Genomic DNA, 22,126 nt, shown 5'->3' on the forward strand with positions numbered 1-22,126 from the left:
TGAACTTAGGACCTGAATGCTGTCCTTGAGTTTTTTGTTTTTGCTTTTTGTTGGTCATAGGGCTTAAACTCGGCCTGGGCTTTGTCCCTCAGCTCTTCAGCTCAAGGCTTGTGCTCTACCACTTGAGCCACAGCACCACTTCCAGTTTTGTGAGTAGTTTATTGGAGATAAGAGTCTCAAGGAGGGGCTGGGAAGGTGGCTCAGTGGTAGAGCACTTGCTTTGCATGCATGAGGCCCTGGGTTCAATTCCCCAGCACCACATAAGCAAAAATAAAAAAAAAATAAAAGAAGAGTCTCAAGGACTTTCCTGCCCGGGCTGGCTTTGAACAGTGATCCTCAGATCTCAGCCTCCTGAGGTAGCTAGGATTATGGGCGTGAGCCACCAGTGCCCAGCTTCCTTGAGGTTTTTGTTATTGTTATTGTTTTGTGTTTTTCTCAAGCACTCCATCACTTGAACCACATATCCGCTAGTAGCTTTTTGATAATTAATTGGAGATAAGAGTTTCACAGACTTTCCTGCCTAGGCTGGCTTTGAACTTCAAGCCTCAGATCTCAGTCTCTTGAGTAGCTAGGATGACAGGTGTGAGCCGCCAGCACCTGCCTTCTATATATTTTACACATTTATGTGTATGTGGTGTGCCAGTACTGGGGCTTGCACTAAGTTCCAAAGTGTAGTTAAATTTTTTAAATGTAGCTGGGCACCAGTGACTCACTAGCTACTCAGGAGACTGAGATCTGAGGATCCCAGTTCAAAGCCAGCCTGGGCAGGAAAAGTCTATAAGACTCTTATTTCCAATAAACCACTCAGAAAACTAGAAGTGGTGTTGTGGCTCAAGTGGTAGAGTGCTTGCCTTGAGCTAAGAGCTGAGGGACAGCACTCAGGTCCAGAGTTCAAACCCCACGACTGACCAAAAAAAAAAAGTTTAAATGTGAGGGCTGGGAATGTGGCTTAGTGGTAGAGTGCTTGCCTAGCATGCATGAAGCCCTGGGTATGATTCCTTAGTACCACATAAACAGAAAAAGCCAGACTTGGCACTGTGGCTGAAGTGGCAGAGTGCTGACCTTGAGCAAAAGCAGCTCAGGGACAGTGCCCAGACCCTGAGTTCAAGCCGAGGACTGGAAAAAATAAAAAATAAAAATAAAATAGAACAATTTTTTAAATGTGAAAAGGAGGAGGCCAGGCAGGATGGCCGACTAGAAATGTCTATCATATCCACTCCAAGAACAGACTAGATTCTGAAGAAAGACAGAAAAAAAAGGCAATGTAGAATCCATAAAAGAGGTAATGACAAAGAGGCAAAAAAAAAAAAAAAAAAAACTGCCTAGAAACCTGCCCAATAGGAGAAGTCATGAGCTGGCACCCAAGAGGAAACTGAAGAAGAAAAAACACAGTTAAAATTGCATGGTCATGCCCACAACACCCCGAACTCTAGCAATGGAAAAGACCCATACAACCTACAAACCCTAAGCCCACCGTGGGGATTGACGACCCAGTGTGAGCCTGACCTTGGTGAAGGTCATTCTTTGGCTCCCCATATCCCAAAGAATGACAAAGTCACCCTCATGAGACTGAGCACCACCCCCCTCACCCCGCGCCTTGCTTTTGAAAGGAGCAATGATATCTCAATGATGCAGGGACACTTTGCCATGGAATTCTTACAGAAGTCAGTCACAAGAGAAGGAAAATGTTGGCTAGGACCCTGAAGAGAATCTCAAATGGCTGGAAACAACATTGTCTACTTAGACCCCAGAGGCATGGGAAGCTAAGCTGTACATAGGTAACAGAGGCATAAGATTTCCTGCTGAAGCACATAGCAGAGGTATGGATCTTATGACCCTTGTTTTTACCTTTGGATAATTGCAGTGCTGATGCATAACATCCAGCAGAAGCCACTATGAGATGCCAGAAAGGCAGCCACCTCAGCCATCTGGCAGTGAAGAAGCAGGAGAGCCCTTGCCAGGTCATAGAGCAAAGGTACCACGAACAGATAGTTGGGACCCTGAAGGCAGCTATGTGGTAGTTTCTATCCTCATTGGCTAGGAGGGAACTGCATAGCTGGAGGCTAGCGCAGCCTGAACCTTTGAAAGAGAAGTCTGTGAATTACTCACTGTCCCCTGGTTCTATCTGCTGACTTCTAAGGAAGACAGAGTCACACACTCAAGACAGAGCCCTTACACCCAGATCTAAAGAATGTGATTTCCACAGCCCCTTATACCTCCTAAAAAGGCATAGAGGTATCTATCTACATAGCTACATATGTATAAGAAAATTCATGGGTTTTATATGTCTGTCCTTGTTGCTATTGTGATTTGACTATTGTGATTTATTTATTTATTTATTTTGTTGGTCGTGGGGCTTCCACTCTGGGCCTGGGCACGGTCCTTTACCTCTTCAGCTCAAGGCTAGCGCTCTACCAATTGAGCCACAGCACCACTTCCGGTTTTCTGGTAGCTTATTGGAGATAAGAGTCTCACAGAGTTTCCTGCCCCGGCTGGCTTTGAACCGGGATCCTCAGATCTCAGCCTACTGAGCAGCCAGGATTACAGGTGTGAGCCACCAGCGCCCGGCAAGACATAGAAATCTTAAAAAAAAAATCAAATTAAAATCATGGCCATGAAGAGCTCAATAGTTCAAATAAAAATAATCAAAAGCCTAACTAATGAAACAGTATAAGTTGAAAATGGGAAGGAGTCACAGCCAAATTCTATCAGAACTTCGAAGAGGAATTGACAGCAATGCTTCTTAAACTCTCCCACAAAATAGAAAGGGAAGGAATGCTACCAAATTCACTCTATGAATTAAATATATTCCCATTCCAAAACCAAAGAGACATATTCTCTTTGATGAACATTGATGTAAAACTTCTCAATTAAATTCTTTTTTTTTCTTTTTTCTTTTTTTTGTCAGTCCTGGGGCTTGAACCCAGGCTGGGGCATTGTCCCTGAGCTGCTTTTGCTCAAGGCCAGCACTTTACCACTTGAGCCATAGCACCACTTCCAGCCTTTTCTGTTTATGTGGTACTGAGGATCAAACCCAGGGCTTCATGCATGCTAGGCAAGCACTACCACTAAGCTAGATTCCCAGCCCCCTCAATTAAATTCTTGCAAACTGAATTCAACAATACAATAAAAAGATATGACATGGATCAAGTTGATTTCAATCTAGTGATGCATGGATGGTTATTGACTTAGTAAATCAATAAATGTTATATATCACATAAACAGGACCAACAACAAAAATTTCATGATCATCTCAATTGATCAAGCAAATACTTGGACAAGAAAATACAAGTACAGACAACTTTTTTGTGCTCAAGGCTTGGGTGCTGCTCCTGAGCTGGTTGTTTTTTGTTTTGTTTTGTTTTTGTTTTTGTCAGTCATGGGGCTTGAACTCTGGGTCTGGGCACTGTCCCTGAGCTCTTTAGCTCAAGGCTAGTACTCTACCACTTGAGCCACAGCACCACTTCAGGTTTTCTGGTACTTTATTGGAGATTAAGAGACTCGGGGCTGGGAAGGTGGCTCAGTGGTAGAGCGCTTGCCTTGCATGCATGAGGCCCTGGGTTTGATTCCTCAGCACCACATAAGCAAAAAGAAAAAAAGCCGGAAGTGGCGCTGTGGCTCAAGAGGTAGAGTACTAGCCTTGAGCTGAAGAGCTGAGGGACAGCACCCAGGCCTAGAGTTCAGGCCCCACGACCGGACCCAAAAAAAAAAAAAGAGACTCCTTCCTGGGTTGGCTTTGAACTGAGCCTCCTAAATACCTAGGATTACAGGCACAAGCCACTAGCACCCGGAGTCCCTGGGATTTTTTTTTTTTGTCAGTCATGGGGCTTGAACTCTGGGCCTGAGCACTATCCCTCAGCTCTTCAGCTCAAGGCTAGCGCTATACCATTTGAGCTACAGCGCCACTTCCAGTATTCAGTGGTTTATTGGAGATAAGAGTTTCACAGACTTTCCTGCCCAGGCTGGCTTTGAACTGAGATCCTCAGATCTCAGCATCCTGAGTAGCTAGGATTACAGGCGTGAGCCACCAGTGCCTGGCTCCCTGAGCTTTTTTTGTTCAAGGCTAGTGTTCTACCACTTGAACCACAGTTCAACTTATGGGTTTTTTGGTGGTTAACTGGAAATAGGAGTTTCACAGACTTTCCTGCTCAAACTGGCTTCAAACCACAATCCTCAGATCTCTGCCTCCTGAGAAACTAGGATTATAGATGTGAGCCACAATTGCCTGGTCATACATATAATTTCAAGGGAATTGTGGGTACCCTGAAGTTAGTTCATAGATATTCCAAAGATTCAAAAGTAGTTGATTTGTTGTCAGGATTGAAGCTGGAGTTCTGAAATAAATTTAAATCCTTTATAGATACAATTATTCTAGAAATATTTGTAGAAATAAGGTTGTGGTGGCCCAACTGCAAAGAATATTGATTTGCTTCTTAGTAACGTGATTTCTTTCAATAGTTCTAGTATGAGGTAAAGAACAGAAAGTCAAACAAACCTTTGATTCTAATGTAGAATAACTTCCAGGTTCCAGCTTCGCTTCAATTGGTCTGAAAACAAAATCTTGAGCAAAGCGTGAATTCTTCAAGATAGCCACTGTCTCTTCATCCACTTCAACAATTTCACCTTTCTAAAGAGCAGTATAAAACACATATTTTCAGCAGTCACTTAATCTCTGCTACTCCTAGAGGCAGGAGCCATAGGATCAAGATCTAAGGCTGGCTCCAGGCAAATAGCTCAAGATCCTGACCATATCCTAATCCAAAATCTAAATAAATCAGAAAAGGGCTTCAGTGTGTGAGTTAAGTCGTAGAATAACTGCCAAGCAACTACAAGCTCAAATCCTAGTATGAAAGACAGAGACAGAGAGAGACAGACAGACAGAGATCGACACAAAGATAGAGACAGCTGCTCATGGCTCACACCTGTAATCCTAGCTACACAGGAGGCTGAAATCTGAGGATCACGGTTCAAACCTAGTCTGGGCAGGAAAGTCCATGAGACTATTATCTTCAATTAACCCCTCAAAACCGGAAGTAGAGCTGTGGCTCAAAGTGGTAAGAGTGCTAGGCTTGAGCAAGAGAGCTCGGGAACAGTGCTCAGGCCCCAAGGTCAAGCCCGTGACCAATGAGAGTGACAGAGAGAGACAGAGGCAGAGAGTGCACATATTATAAGGAAAATATCTAAACATTTTACCAGCAAGTGGAATTTTAGGGTTGACAGACTACCATACGTTCTGACATGGTATTCTCTTTTGTTGTTGTTGTTTTAATGTAATTTTATTGTTATTATTAAGGTGTGGCACAGAGCCGTTACCATTCTATAAGACAGGTAATGAGTGCAATTCTTTCTGGACAATGTCACTCCTTCCTTTGCTTTCCCCCAGTTTCCCTCTCCCATCCCTGCCCACAAGTTGCATAGTTCATTTTTACATAGTGTATATTGAATACCATGACTGTATTTGTTCACCCTTCTTCCATCCATTTCCGTGCCCCCTATAAAAAGACAAAAAAAAAAAAAAAAAAAACCACAAAAACTCAAAGGCAACAACAATAACAAAAAAGTTTCCATTCCTGGAATTTAATTTTTGTTGGTAGTGGTGGTCTAAGGCTTGAAGTCAGGGTCTGGGGGCTGTCCCTGAGCTTTTTTACTCAAGGCTCTACCATGTTGAGCCACAGCTCCAATTCCAGTTTTTGAGTAGTTAATTAGAGATAAGAGTATCTCAGGACTTTTCTGCCCAGGGTGTCTTTGAACCATATTCCTCAGATCTTCTAAGTCTCCTAAATAGCTGGGATTACAGGTGTGAGCCATCCATACCCAGCCTGGAATTTGTTTTGATAAATAGCATTTTTAATATTCAGAGGAGTTAGACCTTTGGATTCTTCCCCTAAGAGTATCCTCCTTTAGTTGACTGTGTCTGAATGTCTAGAATCTTGTATAAATTATCATATCCAGTTATATTTTAGATCTAGCTTCCGCTTATGAGAGAAAAAATGTAGTTTTTATCTCTCTGAGACTGGCTGACCTCACTTAACATGATTTGTTCTAGGTTCACCCATTTCCCTACAACAAATGACATTCTCTTAGTCTTTCTAAAGAAAGGTACAATTCCACTATATAGAGGTACCACTTTTTTTTTTGGTCAGGGGGCTTGAACTCTGGGCATGGACAGTTTCTCAGCTTTTCAGCTCAAGAGGAGCACTCTACCACTTGAGCAACAGTGCCACTTCCAGTTTTCTGGTGGTTAATTGATCAGAATCTCACAAAGCCTGGCACCAGTGGCTCATGCCTGTAATCCTAGCTACTCAGGAGGCTGAGATCTGAGGATCACCGTTCAAAGCCAGCTCAGGCAGGGAAGTCCGTGAGACTCTTCTCTCCATTTAATCACCAGAAAATCAGAAGTGGCACTGTGGCTCAAGTGGTAGAGTGCTTGCCTTGAGCTGAAGAGCTGAGGGACAGAGCCCAGGTCCAGAGTTCAAGCCCCACGACTGACAAAAAAAAAAAAAAAAGTATATTTGGGGCTGGGAAGGTGGCTCAGTGGTAGAGCGCTTGCCTTGCATGCTCGAGGCCCTGGGTTCGATTCCTCAGCCCCACATAAGCAAAAAGAAAAAAGCCGGAAGTGGCGCTGTGGCTCAAGTGGTAGAGTGCTAGCCTTGAGCTGAAGAGCTGAGGGACAGCGCTCAGGCCCAGAGTTCAGGCCCCACGACCAGACCAAAAAAAAAAAGTATAGTATAGTTGCTGGGCATTGTGGTGCATACCTGTAATCCCAGTTCTTGCAAGACTGCAGCAGGAAGTTTGTAAATTTGAAGCTAGCCTAGGCTATGAAGCAAGACCATCTAAAAAATGTATAGTATAGTAAATACATAAACAGGTAACATAGTCATTTATTATCATGGTCAACTAATTTAACTGTACATACTTATATCTGTTATGCTTCTGCACAGTAGCTTTGTTTATGCCAACATTACCATGAGCATGAGTGATAGGTTTTACTCTGAAGTATGATGGTTACAGCATCTGTAGGTGACAGGAAGTTTCTAGCGCCACTATAATCTTATGGAATTGCCTATACATAGTCTGTCCTTGACTGAAACTGTTATGCAACCTGGGACCATGTATGCATATATACAGATGAAGCAACTATGGCCAGCTGTTCTCAATTGCTAAAATCAATGGTGCACATATGGGTACTCATTGGACTATTTTTTCTTCTGCAATTAAAAACATTTTTAGAATAAATAATAGGAACATACTTTCCCACTTTTCTATAAATAAATACACAGGAACCAGTAATCAAGCTGAGCCAGTAACCAGGCCTGGGATGGAGTCACAGCCCCCTCAGCTGCCTCCCACACCTCCTAACCACGGACTTCTGCAAAATTACTATGCATTAAGGCCTTCATGAAAATGTAAGTAGGATGCAGGAGTCCTGCATAGAAGAATGGGCAAGAGAGGCCCACTTCTTCTTTTTTTTTTTTTGGGTCCAGTCATGGGGCCTGAACTCTGGGCCTGGGCACTGTCCCTCAGCTCTTCAGCTCAAGGCTAGCGCTCTACCACTTGAGCCACAGCGCCACTTCCGGCTTTTTTCATTTTGCTTATGTGGTGCTAAGGAATCGAACCCAGGGCCTCAGGCATGCAAGGCAAGTGTTCTACCACTGAGCCACCTTCCCAGCCCTGAGGCCCACTTCTTGATACACACAGAAAGCTAAATCAGACAGAAGCATCAAGGGAGAAAAAAATCAGAAGACAAAGGAAACCAGAAGGACAGCTGAGTCATTGAACAATGAAGCCACCTGGAATTGGTAATGAAGGTAGGTAGACCTGAAGCAGACATTGATGTCCCTCAAGAAAAGGCAGGTGAACATGGAGAGATCTAAGGAGGTGATGGATAAAACAAATAAAAAGAAAGACATTGCCCTGGAAGACCTAGATGGTGAACTACAGAAAGCCCCTGACTCATTCCCAGATGCTGAACTCTCAAGTTGCCATTCTGCATACAGAGAGCCAATGTCTTCATCAAATTACAGAAGATAAACGCTGCCATTGGAGAGAGTGACAGAGCCACTAAAGAAAATCCCAATGCGGGGGCTGGGAAGGTGGCTCAGTGGTAGAGCGCTTGCCTCGCATACATGAGGCCCTGGGTTCGATTCCTCAGCACCACATAAACAGAAAAGGCTGGAAGTGGTGCTGTAGCTCAAGTGGTAGAGCGCTAGCCTTGAGCTGAAGAGCTGAGGGACGGTGCCCAGGCCAAGGCCCCATGACTGACAAAAAAAGAAAAAGAAAATCCCAACTTGTTCAGCCTTGCGTGACAAGGGAAAGCAGACAAAAGTTCTAGGCTAATGGGGAAGAAGCAACTGGTGACCTTGGCCTTGCTTGTAAACTTGAGGAAGAGCTGAAAGTTCAACTAAGGACCCAGAGAAGTACTGAACATCAGAGGAAGGACATGGGAATTCGTGACGAACAAGAGATCAGTAGAGAAGCAAAGGCCAGGCGCTGGTGGCTCATGTCTATAATCCTCACTGTGCAGGAGGCTGAGATCTAAGGATTGTGGTTCAAAGTCAGCTTACTCAGGAAAATGGGTGGGACTCTGTTTTTTTTTTTTGTCGGTCTGGGCCTGAGTGCTGTCCCTCAGCTCTTCAGCTCAAGAGGAGCACTCTACCACTTGAGCTACAGTGCCACTTCTGGTTTTCTGGTGGTTTATTGGAGATAAGAGTTTCACGGGCTTTCCTGCCCAGGCTGGCTTTGAACTGGGATCCTCAGATCTCAGCCTCCTGAGTAGCTAGGATTACAGGCGTGAACCACTAGCGTCAGGCGGTGGGACTCTTCTCTCCAATTAAATACCAAAAAAAAAACAGAAGTGGAACTGTGGCTCAAGTAATAGAGCATTAGCCTTGAGCAGAAAAGCTCAGGGACAGGACTATGGCCCTGAGTTCAAGCCTCAGGATCAGCCCAAGAGAGAGAGACAGAGAGACAGAGACAGAGAAGGAGGAAGGGAGGGAGGGAGGGAGGGAGAGAGCAAAGGAGGGAGGGAAGAAGGAAGGGAGGGAAGCGAGGAAGGGAGGAAGAGAGGAAAAGAGGAAGGGAGGGAGGGAAGAAGGAAGGAAGAAAGGAAGGTAGGAAGGAAGGAAGGAAGGAAGGAAGAAGGGAAGGAGGGAAGGAGGGAAGGAGGGAAGGAGGGAAGGAGGGAAGGAGGGAAGGGAGGGAAGGGAGGAAAGGAGGGGAGGGGGCAGGAAAGGGAGGGAGGAAGGAGCAAAGACTGGACAAAATCACAAGAGATCCGGTAGTTCATGCCTGTAATCCTAGCTACTCTGGAGGCTGAGATCTGAGGATCCTGACTCAAAGCCAGCCCAGGTAGGAAAGTCCATGAAACTCTTATCTCCACTAAAAAATGGGAAGTGGTGCTGTCGCTCCAGCGCTAGCCTTGAGCTGAGGAGCACAGGGACAGCATTCAAGCCCAGACTTCAAGCCCCACAACCGACAAAAAAACAAAAAAAACATAAGAGAGCCCAGAGGGAAGAAGGAGCCAGAACACAATTAGGAATTCAGCATGGCCCTTTTCTAGGTCACTTTCCTGGGAAATTACTTGGTAATTTTCTTGAGGAAATGCCTGGAATGGGAGGGACATCCCTGGCTTGGCAGGAATGCCTGGGTATGCTGAAATCTAAGTAACCCAGAGGTCCTTGAAGCCTGCCTTGCAGGGTCCAGGTTATGTGGCCCAGAACCTGGCAAAGATGTTAAGATGCCAGAGCAATCCTAAGGTTGTTTTTATCAGTTGTTTCTGTCAGTCATATTTGGAGGTCAAACACAACATCCATCTGACAAAGTCCTTGCTGAAGGAAAAAGCCTAGATCACTGAATGGATGTCATGATAATATGAACTATTGTTCCTCTGGCCTCCCTGTGAGGAAGCAAGATGCTCTGAAGCTAATCCCTACCTCTGTACATCAAATACAGCTGAAGCATTTACAGTGGCTTGCCAGGAAAGTGTTTGTGCTAATCCTATTTTCCCACCAGAAATTATATTCTTGAAACCCCTTTCAACCTTTAAAAGATTTAAAATAAGCTGGCTGCTGGTGGCTCTCTCCTGTAATCTTAGCTACTCAGGAGGCTGAGATCTGGGGATTGTGGTTTGAAGCCAGCCAGGCAGGAAAGCCCTTGAGACTCTTATCTCCAGTGAACTACTCTGAAAAAGCCAGAAGTGGCATTGTGGCTCAAGTGGTAGAGTGCTAGCCTTGAGCAAAAGAAGCTCAGGAACAGAGCCCAGACTCAGAGTTCAAGCCACACGACCAACAACAAAAATAATAATAAAATAAATAAAAAGGATGTATTAATGCCTACATATTTTTTTTTTTTGTCAGTCGTGGGGCTTTAACTCTGGGCTTGGGCGCTGTCCCTGCGCTCTTCAGCTCAAAGCAAGTACTCTACCACTTGAGCCACAGCACCACTTTCGGTTTTCTAGTGGTTTATTGAAGATAAGAGTCTTATGGACTTACCTGCCTAGGCTGGCTTTGAACCGAGATCCTCAGATCTCAGCCTCCTGAGTAGCTAGGATTACAGGCATGAGCCACAAGTGCCTGGCCCTACATCATTTTTTTTTTTTAACTAATTGTTTTGTCTTTTTACTTTGAATTTTTGGGCAAGCAGGGTTTTTGTGTGCATGTGTGTTCATATGGGGCTTGAACTCAGGACCTAAGTAGGTGTTGCCCCTTAGCTTTTTAATTTTTTTTTTTGTCATGGGGCTTGAACTCTGGGCCTCAGCTCTTCAGCTCAAGGAGAATGCTCTAGCACTTGAGCCACAGCGCCACTTCTGGTTTTCTGGTGGTTAATTGGAGATAAAAGTTTCACAGACTTTCCTGCCCTGGCTGGCTTTGAACCGGGATCCTCAGATCTCAGCCTCCTGAGTAGCCAGGATTGTAGGCGTGTGCCACCAGCACTTGGCCACCTTAGCTTTTTTGCTCAAGGCTAACACTCAGCTCCACTTCTGGTTTTTTGCTGGTTAGTTGGAGATAAGAGTGTCGACAATGCTGGATAGGAAATGGACTCATTACCTTGCTCATGTAACTGTAACTCCTCTGTATAGTATCTTTACAATAAAAAAAAAAAAGTACAAAAAAAATAGCATGCCACAAATTTAAAAAAAAAAAAAAAAAGAGTGTCGGATTTTCCTGCCCAGACTGCTTCAAATAGTGATCCTTAGATTTCCTGAGCAGCTAGGATGACAGGTATGAGCCACTAGTGCCCAGCTTTGGGAAAGCAAGATCTATTTCTCTAGTGTGAATAAAACAAAATTTATTAGTGGGAAGCAAATAAAATATATATAATTAGAATATATATATATGTATAAAAACACACACACCAACTGCAGAAAACTGAGAAGCAATATAAAGAGATACCCAAACCATGAGTAAGACCAGAAACAAAACAATGTCAGAAGTCTTAAAAAAGTTTGCTGTTTTGTTTTGTTTTTTAATTTGTGTGTGTACATATGTGTGTGTGTGTGTGTGTGTGTGTGTGTGTGTGAGAGAGAGAGAGAGAGAGAGAGAGAGAATTTGTGGGGACCAAACTGAAGGCCTCACTCATGCTAATGTAAGTACTCTACCACTGACATATACCCCCAACCCCATGGATCTTTTTATTTACCTTGAATATGAAATTTGCATCCAACATTAGTTCTTTTTCATATCCTGTGATTCCCCCATTGTAAATAACTTGGCATCTTTTGGCTGGTGCTGTCTCAGAGAGTTTGAAGAGGCGAAAAGTGGCAGAAACAAAACGACAGTCACCTAAAAACAGATATGCATGGCTCATTGTCAGCACTCCAACAAGACTGGCTCACTCAGCAGAGGAAAGATGAGTTTCTTCTTTGTATTCCATTAATTATCTTTCTAGGCATTTCTCTCTATTTCGTGAAAGAACTTAAGAATTTTCATTAACTATTAAACTTATGTGTGTGTAAGGGGAGTTGTCATTATTTGGGAAACAAGATGGATATTTCCAGGTGGTTCCAAGTCTCCCTCAGTGGGAATCACTCAGTAAATACTAATCACCAAATCTGAATCATTCAAGTTCCAGTTATATTTGTTCCTCTTGTTAGTTCTTACCAACAATGCTTTCTAGTTCCTTGTTTTGAATTGTAATGAAATTGGCAGTGACCAAACGTGGAGAGCAGAACCCAAGTTTCTGGGCAAGGATGGCAAGGTTCTTCCAGTACAAGGCACCACCCAGGCATTCACCTTTAGAAAAAAATCACCGATTGATCAATACATAAAACAGAATTACAGTAATAATAATCAATACAATTAACCAGGACATAGTATTAGTTAAAAATATAGGTACTACAGCAGTCTGGAGGTTCCTCAAAAACTAAACATACAAACTACAAAAGCTAACCTACAACCCAGCCATACCATTCTTGGGTATCTACCTAGAACATCACAAGTCAGGATACCATAAAGACACTTGTGTCTTTATGTCTATGTTCATTGATGCACTATTCACAATAGCCAAGTTATGGAAACAGCCCAGATGCCCTATAAGAGATGAGTGGATCCCCAAAATGTGGTATTTATCTACAATGGAATTTTATGCAGCCATTAAAAAGAATACTATGCCATTTGCAGGGAAATGGATGGACCTACAACAAATCATTGTAAGTGAGGTAAGCCAAGCTCAGAGAGACAAAGGGTGCATAGTTTCTCTCACATGCAGAAGCTAGATCTAAAATACCCTAGAACATGATACATTTTACAAGTCGATAGGCATTTATTCACACGCAGTGAGACCGAAGGAAGACATTCTTAGGAGAGAAACACAAAGGCACTAGGCCTCTGATAAGATAAAATAGTACTTATCAAAATGAACTCTAGGGCTCTTTTTCTCACTCTGTTCTTTTCTAGCTCTTGCTCTTGCTCTTCTTTTCTAGCTCTCTCTCTGCTCTAGCTCTTTCCTCTCTCTTTCCCAGCCACGTGGAGTGCCAACCTTGCCTGGTCCCAGCAGGTCTACTGAATAAACCTACCCCTTACCTGAAAAAAAAAAAAAAAAAATGAACTCTAGGAAATGGAAATAAGCAAGTTTTTTTCTTTTTGTTTTGTTTGTTCATTTATCTGTCTTTGGGAAGGTAAGAGGGGTACAGAAATAGAAGGACAAAGGGTGAACAAATGCAGCAGTGCTACTATCTTAAAAATGAACTATACAACTTGTGGATAGGGACAGGAGAGAAAAACTGGGAGAGAGCAAAGGAAGGGGTGACACTATCCAAAAAGAAATGTATTCCTCACCTGTCATAAAGTGGTAACTCTCTGTATATTACGTTTTGTAATAACAATAAAAACTAACATATCATAGAAACTGAAACTGACTGAACATTCTCCCAAAGTCTAGAAGTCATAGGTAAAACTGTTAGCTGGGTACTGGCGGCATGCATCTCTAATCCTAACTACTCAGGAGGCTAAGATCTGAGAATTGTGATTCAAAGCCAGTCCAGCCAGGAAAATCTATGAGACTCCAATTAACTCCAATCAATTTCCAATTAACTACCAAAAAGCCAGAAATGGCACTATAGCCACAAAAACTCAGTGGCCAGGCCCTGAGTTCAAGCCTCAAGACCTACACACACACACACACACACACACACACACACACACACACACACACACACACACACACACACACATGGGTGAGATTTGAAGATCAAAGTTCAAAGCTAGCAGAAGCTGGTGGCTCACACCTGTAATACTCAGGAGGCTGAGATCTGAGGATCATGGTTCAAAGCCAACCCAAGCAGAAAAGTCCCCATGAGACTCTTATCTCTAGTTAATCACTCAAAAACTGGAAGTGGCTCTGTGGTTCAAGTGGTAGAGCATTAGCCTTGAGCACAAAGAGGTTCAGGTTAGCACCCAGGCCGAGTTCAAGCCTTACAACTGACCAAAAAAAAAAAAAAAAAAGCCAACTCAGGCAGCAAAGTCCATGAGACTCTTTTGAGACTCTTACCTCCAGTAAACTACTTAGAAAGAAGCCAGAAGTGGTATGGTAGCTCAAGTGGTAGAACCCAAGCTTTGAACAAAGAGAGGCTCAGGGACAGAGCCCAGGCCCTGAGTTCAAGGTCCAGGACTGGCAAACAAATAAAAAAGTTTCAAAGCCAGCCCTGGCAGACAAGTTCACAAGGCTCTTATTTCCAATTGACCAGCAAAAAGCCATAATAGAGGGGTGGTGCAAGTAGTAGAGTGCCAGCCATGAGCAAGAAAAGCTTAGAGTATGAAACCCCAAGTTCAAGCCTTGGTAATGGCACACATACAAAAACATAAGCAAGTTGACAGCAACAAGAATGACAACATGAAGAAAGGATCATCAACTCAGAAACAGCTACCTTCATTTCAACACCTACTTTTCAAGGTACTTTCTACATTGGTCATCCCATTTAGGCCTCCCAACAGTCTTATATAGCAGGCTGCAGTACTGTCAACATTTTACAGATTGGCAAACAATGCCTGAAAGAGATTCTTTAAGTTATCCAAAATCCTATTGCTTTTGAGTGCCATAGGGCGGTCAGCAAGATGGAGCTCTCCACACAAATAACCAACCGTCTGTCTTAGCATGAGGGTCACAAGAACACCTACCCCATAAAACTGTGTGTGTCTTGATTTCTTCTGGCAAGTCAAGGCTAGCATACACGTCACTGAAATACAGCTCTCCACCATGCTGAAAGAGCAAAGTGAGTCCAAGCAAGGTTAAAGATTACATTGACCCCAGATAACAAGGAACTAGATGAGGACACAGATCAATTTTAAAAGTTCACGCAAGTGTTTGAGCAGCTTTTAACCCCATTGATCCTTTGAATAAATGATGGCTACCCCCTCCTTATAAGCCATAGCCAAGAGACAAGTTTTGTTGTTTGTTTGTTTTTATCTTCAGTATCCTACCCAATAGGTAATAAAATCATTTTCTAAGAGTCTCTCTTGAATAAACATACTTAGGTTGCCTAACTTATTTAGCCAATCCTAACATAGCACTATCCCAGCTAGCTGTATAACTAATAGAAGATATAAACAGTATTAATAGATACTTACCCTTTTAAAAATGGTAGAGCCTTTTGTAATGTTATCACACATTGAATTTTAAAATATTTTCCTTAAAATCTAAGACAAACAAGTCACCAGAAGTTTAAGATTTGATCTGGATAACTTGAAAAGTATGGAGGTCTAGTAAGGGCCAGCCTTAAGCACAAAAAGCTAAGCAAGAGTATAAGGCCCAGGGCTGTGAATGTGGCTCAGTGGTAGAGTGTTTGCCGAGAATGCATGAAGCCCTGCGTTCAATTCCTCAGTACCACATAAACAGAAAAAGCCGGAAGTGGCGCTGTGGCTCAAGTGGTAAAGTAGTAGCCTTGAGCTGAAGAGCTGAGGGACAGCACCCAGGCCCAGAGTTCAGGCCCCATGACCAACCAAAAAAAAAAAAAAAATCTCACAAGACTTTTCTGCCCAGACTGGTCAGATCTTAGCCTCCTGAGTAGCTAGAATTGCACACATGAGCCACCAGCACCTGGCTCAGAATCATTTTTGGTGGAGGAACTGAACCTAAAGCATGTTACATAAGTGCTGTGCTGTTGAGCTGAGTACACCCCCCCCACCAGCTGTCCCCTAAATTTCAGAATCTGCATCTTCCAGAACAAAGAGACACATCTCATGTGATACACAGGAAAACAGCACAGTTCCTACCAGTTTTCCTTTTAGAAAGGTATTAGTATAAAAGTTTCATCTTGGTTTGGGAATATGGCTTAATGGTAGAGTGCTTGCCTAGCATGCATGAAGCCCTGGATTCAATTCCTCAGTACCATATAAACAGAAAAGGCCAGAGGTGGCACTGTGGCTCAAGTGGTAGAGTGCTAGCCTTGAGTAAAAGAAGCTCAGGGACAGTACCCAGGCCCCGAGTTCAAGCACCCAGGACTGGAAAAAAAAATAAATAAAATCACATTTTATTTATTTATTTATTGTCAGTTATAGGGCTTGATATCTGGGCCTGAGCCCTGTCCCTCAGCTCTTCAGCTCAAGGCTAGTGTTCTATCACTTGAGCCACAGTGCCACTTCTGGTTTTCTGGTGGTTAACTGGAGATGATTCTCCAGCCTGTCCAGGCTGGCTTTGAACCATGATCCTCATATCTCAGCCTTCTGAGTAGCTAGGATTACAGGTGTGAGCCACCAATGCCAACAGTTTCATCTTTTTTAACTTCCCTAGGACCTGTGATTCTGGCAGAGAAGAAATCAGTAGCTGTGAGAAACACTGTATATTCTAGAAGACAGTATATAGTTATGTATCTTGAATCTTAAGGTTCCCGCAGTTTTGCAGATACTGTCTTAAGATCATTTATGGCAGCAAGCAGGACAGTCAATAAGACTCATACAAAACATACTCAATGACAACCATGACCTCCCAACTTTTTTTGTGACCTGAGAGGGAAAAGAACCATAAATAAGGCATTCTATCACTCACTGATTTTTATATATATTTTTTTGCTTTCCTTTATTTTGGGTGGAAAGTTAAAATCATCTAAGCTCTCAGTACAAGAAGGAAAGAACAGAGCAGATGCTACCAGCCCTCATCAATATTCAAAGTTTATTATCTCCCTTTTCTTACCTTCAGCACCTTATACACCTCCTGAAGAACTTGCTGTTTATCTGGCACAAGGTTAATAACACAATTTGATCTAAGAAAGAGCAAATGAGAAAGGACTTAAATAACCTTAAGTCTCTAATGGTGGCTCCTACCATCTTGTCCAAGCTATACCTTTCTCCTTACCTCACCTTTCCCTTCCCCAAACTCAACTTCTTCCCAATATAAGGGAGACAGGCAGTGCATGTAAAAATCTCAGCAGAGAAATACACAAGGCATGATTCTTGTTTATTCTCTCCTGACATTAACCAGGCAGCAAGACAAATAAGACTAGATAGTTCCTGCACATGGCATTTCTGAAGTCACATGTAAACAGAGGAAGCTTCTGAAAGGAAGCTTTCTGAACACTGTCCAACTTGGGCATGATTACAACAATTTGGAGGAAAACAAGAAAAAAAATCCTGTCACTTGCCATGAAATTAATAGTTAAGAGCCACACAACACTTTAGCCAAGGAAGAACCACTTACATGATAGTTTTCTAAGGTTATCATAAAACTGAAAATTATTGGTTGCCTGGTAACATTATATGTAGTCATGGTAACAGGACCTACTAATAGTGTAGCATAGCTTATTATGTTTGTGTGGTTATGCTGGTGTTAACATATGCACCACACTGACAGTTGTTTAAAAGTATAGTACATAAAAGTATACATGGAGCTAGGCACCCATGGTGCACTCCTGTAATCCTAGCTACTCAGGAGGCTGAGATCTGAGAATTGTAGTTCAAAGTGAGCCCAGGCAAGAAAGTCCATATAGACCCTTATCTCCAATAAAGGAAAGACTGGAAGTAGAGCTCTGGCTCAAGTGATAGAGCACTAGCCTTGAGCAAAAGAGCTCAGGGACAGCACTCAGACCCTGAGTTCAAGCAACACAATTGACCACAAAGAAAAAAAAAAAGCTAAAGCTTGGCCAGGTCCTGAGTTCAAGCCCCAGTACTGGCACCAAAAAAAAAACTCAATGAGATTCAGGAGGGTTGGAAGCATGGATCAGTTGGTAGAGCACCAGCTAATGACTGAAAATATTGGGTACCAAAGTTGAGTCCCATCCCAGCCTTCAATACACACACACAAAAAATCCAAACAAAACACAAAATAAAAAAATTAAAGGAAAAGAGTGTCAGTGAAAATTGGTAACATCTGTGTCTTCAAAAGAAACCTGGCTTGGGCTGGGAAGGTGGCTCAGTGGTAGAGCGATTGCCTTGCAAAAGAAACCTAGTTTTACTCATAACTGCAAGCCATACATAACAATATCGTAGCTCTCATTCTGGATTCCAGCCTGTGCCAAGTTCTCAATGCAGCCATGAATGAAAGTCACATTGCATGTCTGGAAGCCAAATTTTTCCATGTGGTAGTTGAGATACTTTTTAGCCACTTCCACCTAAAAGAAAAAAATAGAGGTTTGACATCCAACATGGTATGTGCATGTACTTTTCCAAAAATTTTCTCATTACTAGTGGAATATACTCTCATCTTTTCAAAACAGATACATACGTTTCCTGGGGACACGGAGGACAAGCTACTGCCTAGAACATAAACTCCTACTATGTGAGTTTTCCTTGAACACTCAATGGCCAAGTATTCAGGACAGATGGCAGAAGGAAGAAAAACATGGAAGTCCATCGTGCTACTCAGCCATTGGGCCAAACCTCCGCTTTTATGTTCTCCCAGCAGAGCCTCTAGTTTATCAAAGCTCTCCGCTTGTAGACAAGAAGCAATAATGATGCCAATGATCGTTGCTAAATAGCAGCCTTTTTCGATTTTCCTTGAAAATTCATAAAAGAAACAACCTTCTCTTGCCAAGAGCACATGTGAGAATTTTCCCACTTTGGATCTCCCGAATCTTTGCCTTACCTGACCTTCAGTCATGTCTATTCCAGTGACATGCCCTTTCTCACCAACCAGCTGACTAAGCGCATAGCAATCTCTGCCACTTCCACTGCCGAGGTCCAAAATCCAACAGTTTTCTAGGCACTCAGGGATGACCAGACCACAGCCATAATACCTAAGAAATGGGAAAGAGTGGGAAAAAGGGAACCGCTGACACTATGCAAAAGGAAAGAAATGTACATATCACCTGATGTGGAAGAAATAACTGTATTGTCAAAGCTCATAGAACTCATAACTTTTATAGACCATGATAGACAATTTGCCCCATGAAAGTTAGAACGTGTTTGTGACTTTATTTATTTATTTGCCAGTCATGGGGTCTGAACTCTGGGCCTGGGCGCTGTCCCTCAGCTCTTCAGGTCAAGGCTAGCGCTCTACCACTTGAGCCACAGCGCCACTTCTGGCTTTTTATGCTTATGTGGTGCTGAGGAATCAAACCCAGGGCCTCATGCATGCAAGGCAAGCACTCTACCACTGAGCCACTTTCCCAGCCCTTGTGACTTTTTTTAGTTGAAAATATCTTTATTTCTTTTTTAATTTTTTGCCAGACCTGTGTTTGTGACTTTAAGCATTCACTGTCCCACAATACTGTGAAATTTGTGAAATTATGTAATCACTTAAACACAATAAAGAATTTGAGAAAAAAAATGGAATTCACATTCTTCTCCCATAGGGAAGATGACAATACTAAAATCTTACACAGTCCTCCTTCCTATTTGTCTCCATTCCTCCCTTTCCATCTTCCCATCACTCATTCCTACTTCTATTGGAAGGGTTTGGCTCCTTCCACTAAAGCTCCAGAAGGCTAGGACCATATCTGTTTTACCATAGTGTTGTTGGACTCTGGCCCAGGTACCAAGGCTTGAGTAAGCCATCTGAAATACTCGTTGAATTAAGACATTTGGGCATTAGCTGTTAAACATCTAATTCAGGACCCCAACTCTAGTGTTGAGGGCATTTTTCCCCCCTATCCTCTGCTTGCATTTACTGTAATTAGGGAAGTAAAACACAAGGCCAGAAAACATTTTCGACAGGTTTTTGTCAAACTGAGGAGCACGGGGAGTAAGTGTTGGAGCAGTTTGGGGCACAGGTGCTCAGGATTAGGGAAGGTGTAGACAAGATGGAGTTACAGAGTGCAAAGGAATGGGAAGGCCATCTGCATTGCTAACTGCTCGCTGGCTGGAGGGCAATGCCCAGGCAGTCAGAAAGAGAAAGGTCAGGGTGAGCCCAGGTTGATAGGGAAGGTTAAACTGTGGACCTTGGACAGTAGGCCCAAGGGTGTACAAGGGCAAATATGATGCTTTGGGAAGGGGTGGAGGGCGTCGTGGAAGCTGGCTAAGCAGAGCAGTGAAGAGCTTTGGGGACTGTGTGACAAGCCAGTGAGATGGCTTCTTGGGCCCAGCACTGCATCACTGTCTCTTGGGTTCATTGTAGTCTAGAGGCCTGGTGGGGACGGCGTAGGACAGGCTACCTCAAGGTGACTTCCTCGTGTACGTTCTGCAGGGCATCCCGGATGTGCTGGAGGAGCGGCCTGGCTTTAGTGACACAGGCGTTTGACTGGAGATCTGCAGCTGTCCTCAGCACCTTGCCGTAGTAGTTCTGATCCAGAGGCCAAGGGCAGACAGGGGGCAAGGTGGGGGCGGGAGACAAAGGCCTCAGGATTCCACAAGAGATGTGAGGGCCACTTCTCCAGGCCTGGCTAGCCTCTGCTCCCAGCCGCATACCAGGGAGCCCAGGGCTGGCCCTTCCCCTCCCCTAGGGGTACCCCTGGCCTGGCAGGGCCTCTCCGAGCCAGAGGGGGGGAGGTCGCGGGCGGGGGGGGGGGGAATGGGGGCGCTCCAGGCCACTCCGAAGCTGCGCTCTCACCTGAACTTCTTTCTGGATCTCTGCAGGGCGAAGGTCGGCCACTGCGGAGAGAGGGAAAGGGACTGAAAGGCGGCCGAGAGGCAGGCAGCCCAACCTTGCACGGACTAGGGCCGGGAGGAAGCGCAGACCCTCGGCAGGGCACGCGGGCGGGGGAGGGGCTGGCGGCGAGGGTGGGGGGGGCTTGGGGGGAGCTCACTGTCTCGGGATCTCCGAATCTCCAGCTTCCGGACTTGGGAGCCAGCTCCGGTCAGCACCGAGGCCCCGCCCCGGCTGGCAGATGGGATCCACCGAGCCCCAGAAGCACCAGGCCTGGGGGACGCAGGGCCCCTCCTCCCGCGCGTGGACGCGGACTGGGCCCCTGGTCATGCGGGTTGCTCTGGGGGTATTGTTAATGGTTATTAACGACCAGCTTCCCCGTGGCTCCACTGTAAGTCGTGTGTGCTGGCTTCAATGAACACCCGCACACACAATGAATTTTCTCCTTGGGGGGGGAGGGGAGGACAAAATCCGTCCTTTCTCATGCTTGTTTTATAAAGTCAAGTTTATTGCACTAGAATTTACATTCTATAAAGCTCCCCTTCTGGGTGACACTGTCCAAAAGAGAAATGAACTCGTTACCCGACTTACGTAACTATAACCCCTCTGTACATCACCTTTATAATAACAATAAGAAAATTCAAAAACAAAACTCACCCTTCTTTAGTGTAGTTTTTCTGAATCCTGATAAACATGCACATCACTATTAAGATTACAAAAACATATTCTAAGCTTCCTATTTACCAAATCTAAGACCAAACCAACTGCTGGGTCTCCAGGTTTTTCCTGAATTCTGCTGTAAGTTACCACATTTCAGTAACCTGATGTTTAACTTACTTCACTCCTTAATTCATTTTGGTTCTTTACCTCTGGAATTCCCTTTAATAATTAACCTGGAGTTTCTCTCTATAAAGAGGTTCTGCCTTAAATGCTCCGCCTTGCTTCTATTTTTAATTTTTAAATTTAATTTTATTAAAAAATTTTATTATGAAAATACTGTACAGAGGGGTTACAATTACATGGGCAAGATAATGAGTACATTTCTTATCAAGCATTGTTGCCTCCTCCTTTGTTTCGCCTTCCTATTCCTTCCCATATCCCACCCCCCCAACCCATATCCCTCCCTTCCCTCCCCACTCCACCCCCCCCAAGTAGTAAAGTTCGTTTTTCAACATAATTGCATATCTCATTGTTGCAATGGGTCCACCTGTATCCCTATTTAAAACGATTTGTTTTTTCTCTTCCCCTCCACAAATTATACCAACATCAAATACAGTGAAAGCAGGGGTTATACTGTGGGGGAGGGACATACAAAGCAACAAAGAAATCATCTTATAAATATGCTAGAAACAATCACATGAAAGTAAAAAACATTTGAATACTTATCTTGGGTTCATTTCACCTAACATCAACATATATTTATTTATATTTTTGCCAGTCATGGGGCTTGAACTTAGGGCCTGAGCACTGTCCCTGAGCTGCTTTTGCTCAAGGGTAGGAATCTACCACTTGAGCCACAGCACCACTTCCAGCCTTTTCTGCTTATGTGGTGCTGTGGAATCAAACCCGGGCTTCATGCATGCCAAGCAAGCACTTTACCACTGAGTAATATTCCGGGCCCTGCCTTATATTTAATAACCAATAATTTTGTTCTGTCTCTGATTTTGCATTTTTCAAG

General features: G+C 43.7%; 1 protein-coding gene across 1 annotated transcript in view; it reads right to left on the reverse strand.

The window, feature by feature from the left end:
* As3mt (arsenite methyltransferase) overlaps positions 1 to 20,734 on the reverse strand; it is a 28,597-nt gene extending 7,863 nt beyond the window's left edge. Inside the window, exons 1-10 of the mRNA XM_042689652.1 lie at positions 20,609 to 20,734; positions 20,413 to 20,453; positions 20,018 to 20,145; positions 18,511 to 18,661; positions 17,901 to 18,037; positions 16,624 to 16,693; positions 14,613 to 14,694; positions 12,099 to 12,230; positions 11,638 to 11,780; positions 4,496 to 4,627 (exon numbers count right to left, since the gene is read on the reverse strand). Of these exons, the coding sequence (XP_042545586.1) occupies positions 4,496 to 4,627; positions 11,638 to 11,780; positions 12,099 to 12,230; positions 14,613 to 14,694; positions 16,624 to 16,693; positions 17,901 to 18,037; positions 18,511 to 18,661; positions 20,018 to 20,145; positions 20,413 to 20,453; position 20,609 (1,017 nt within the window). The 5' untranslated portion in view covers positions 20,610 to 20,734. The remainder of the gene's footprint in view (positions 1 to 4,495; positions 4,628 to 11,637; positions 11,781 to 12,098; positions 12,231 to 14,612; positions 14,695 to 16,623; positions 16,694 to 17,900; positions 18,038 to 18,510; positions 18,662 to 20,017; positions 20,146 to 20,412; positions 20,454 to 20,608) is intronic.
* Between the last annotated feature and the right edge of the window lie 1,392 nt (positions 20,735 to 22,126).

The sequence above is a fragment of the Dipodomys spectabilis genome, unplaced genomic scaffold (assembly GCF_019054845.1).
Source record: "Dipodomys spectabilis isolate Male_0828 unplaced genomic scaffold, ASM1905484v1 ptg000125l, whole genome shotgun sequence".
Classification (NCBI taxonomy): Eukaryota; Metazoa; Chordata; class Mammalia; order Rodentia; family Heteromyidae; genus Dipodomys; species Dipodomys spectabilis.